The sequence below is a fragment of the Emiliania huxleyi genome, assembly GCF_000372725.1.
Source record: "Emiliania huxleyi CCMP1516 unplaced genomic scaffold EMIHUscaffold_110, whole genome shotgun sequence".
Lineage (NCBI taxonomy): Eukaryota > Haptophyta > Isochrysidales > Noelaerhabdaceae > Emiliania > Emiliania huxleyi.
In genome coordinates, this window is record NW_005201791.1 from 447,850 (window position 1) to 449,338 (window position 1,489).

Genomic DNA, 1,489 nt, shown 5'->3' on the forward strand with positions numbered 1-1,489 from the left:
GTTCGAGAAGGCGCACCGCGAGGTTGCGACGCTGCTGCTGCAGGTCCTCGACGAGGGCCGCCTCACCGACTCGCAAGGCAAGACGGTCGACTTCCGCAACACGATCATCATCATGACGTCCAATTTGGGCGCAGAGGCAGCTCGCGTCGCTGCCGGAGGGGGCCGCCTCCTCCAAGGCGCGGCCCGAAGTGCTCAAGGCGATCGCGGACGCCTTCCCGCCCGGGTTCGTCAACCGGCTCGACGAGATTGTGGGCCCCGTAGCCGAGATTGTGAGCCCCGTAGCCGAGGTTGTGGGCCCCGTAGCCGAGACGCGGCGCGAGGGGGGGCCGAGAGGGTTCGCCGTCGAGTTCCGGCTTCGCCCCCCACTCCCCCCCTCCCCCCGGCGGCCTGCTCACCGGCGGCGCCGCGAGCAGGTCCTCTTCGAGCGGCTCACCCGCGAGCGCATCGCCGCCATCTGCGCTGTCGAGGTGCAGCTGCGGGAGCGCCTCTCTGCGCGCGGTGTCCGCCTGCGCCTCTCCCCGGACGCCCTGCTCCGGCTGGCGGAGGCCGGGTACGACCCGGCGTACGGCGCGCGGCCGGTGCGGCGCGCCATCCGCCACCACCTGCTCGACCCGCTCTCCCGGCTGCTGATCGGAGACCAGGAGGCGCAGGACGGCGCGACCGTCCTCGTCGACACGAAGGACACCGGCGCGGGCGCGGGCGGCGGCGCGGCGCAGCCCTCCATCGTGCCGCCGCTGCCGGGCGTGCCTTTCGCCACGGGGCTGTTTGGCGCCGGCGGCGCCGCCGCGGCGGTGCCGCCGAGCGACATGGCCGCCGCTGTGCGCATCCGATTGCTGGCTCCGGGTGCGCCGCTTCCGCCAGAGGACACGGGGGTCGACTGGGACGAGGGGCCGGAGTCGGCAGCGTAGCCGTAGGTGTGCCTGATACTTTATGTGTTTCAACTAAAAACATCAAAAAGGCAAAACATCCAACTGCAACTAAATCTTCATACAAACGTCGGCATGACCCGGATCTCGTAATACACCACCTTTGGCTTATTCGGCTTGCCCTCCACAGACTCCTCCTTGTACTCGCGCAGCTGGTTGGCAAGCTCCTCCGTGGAGCTCGCCTTGGCTCTGGATGGCCCCGGCTTTCCGCCGCTGCCGGACGGGGCGCCCGCTAGCACCGCTTCGGTCGAGAAACGCGAGTTGGTCTTTTGCTTTGTGGCCTTCCATGCCGCCTTTTTGTCTTCTGCTGTCACTGCAGGCGAGTCCTTCTGCTCGAGAACCTGCAGCATGGTGCACGGCGGGAAGAGCACCTCCTCCTCGCCGGCAAACTGCGAGAGCAGCGAGATGTCGGCGCCGTGGTGGAAGCCCGTGTCTCCCTCGCATGACGGGCGGAGGCTCCACAGCACGTTCGGGCCATTCTCGTCCATGTACATCAAAGGCGTCGCGCGGTTGCGGGAAGTGGACATGAAGGCGGTGTCCGTGGCACAGACCATGCCGAGCTC

The 1,489-nt window shown here is 68.2% G+C and overlaps 2 protein-coding genes across 2 annotated transcripts in view; one reads left to right on the top strand and one right to left on the bottom strand.

The window, feature by feature from the left end:
• The window catches only part of EMIHUDRAFT_312988 (Hsp104), a gene marked incomplete at both ends in the record, with an annotated part of 1,456 nt that extends 548 nt beyond the window's left edge, over window positions 1-908 (top strand). Inside the window, 3 exons of the mRNA XM_005791770.1 lie at window positions 11-248; window positions 283-287; window positions 414-908. Of these exons, the coding sequence (XP_005791827.1) occupies window positions 11-248; window positions 283-287; window positions 414-908 (738 nt within the window). The remainder of the gene's footprint in view (window positions 1-10; window positions 249-282; window positions 288-413) is intronic.
• A 77-nt stretch (window positions 909-985) lies between these two features.
• The window catches only part of EMIHUDRAFT_108927 (hypothetical protein), a gene marked incomplete at both ends in the record, with an annotated part of 17,375 nt that continues 16,871 nt past the window's right edge, over window positions 986-1,489 (bottom strand). Inside the window, 2 exons of the mRNA XM_005791771.1 lie at window positions 986-1,139; window positions 1,284-1,363. Coding sequence (XP_005791828.1) covers window positions 986-1,139; window positions 1,284-1,363 — 234 coding nt within the window. The remainder of the gene's footprint in view (window positions 1,140-1,283; window positions 1,364-1,489) is intronic.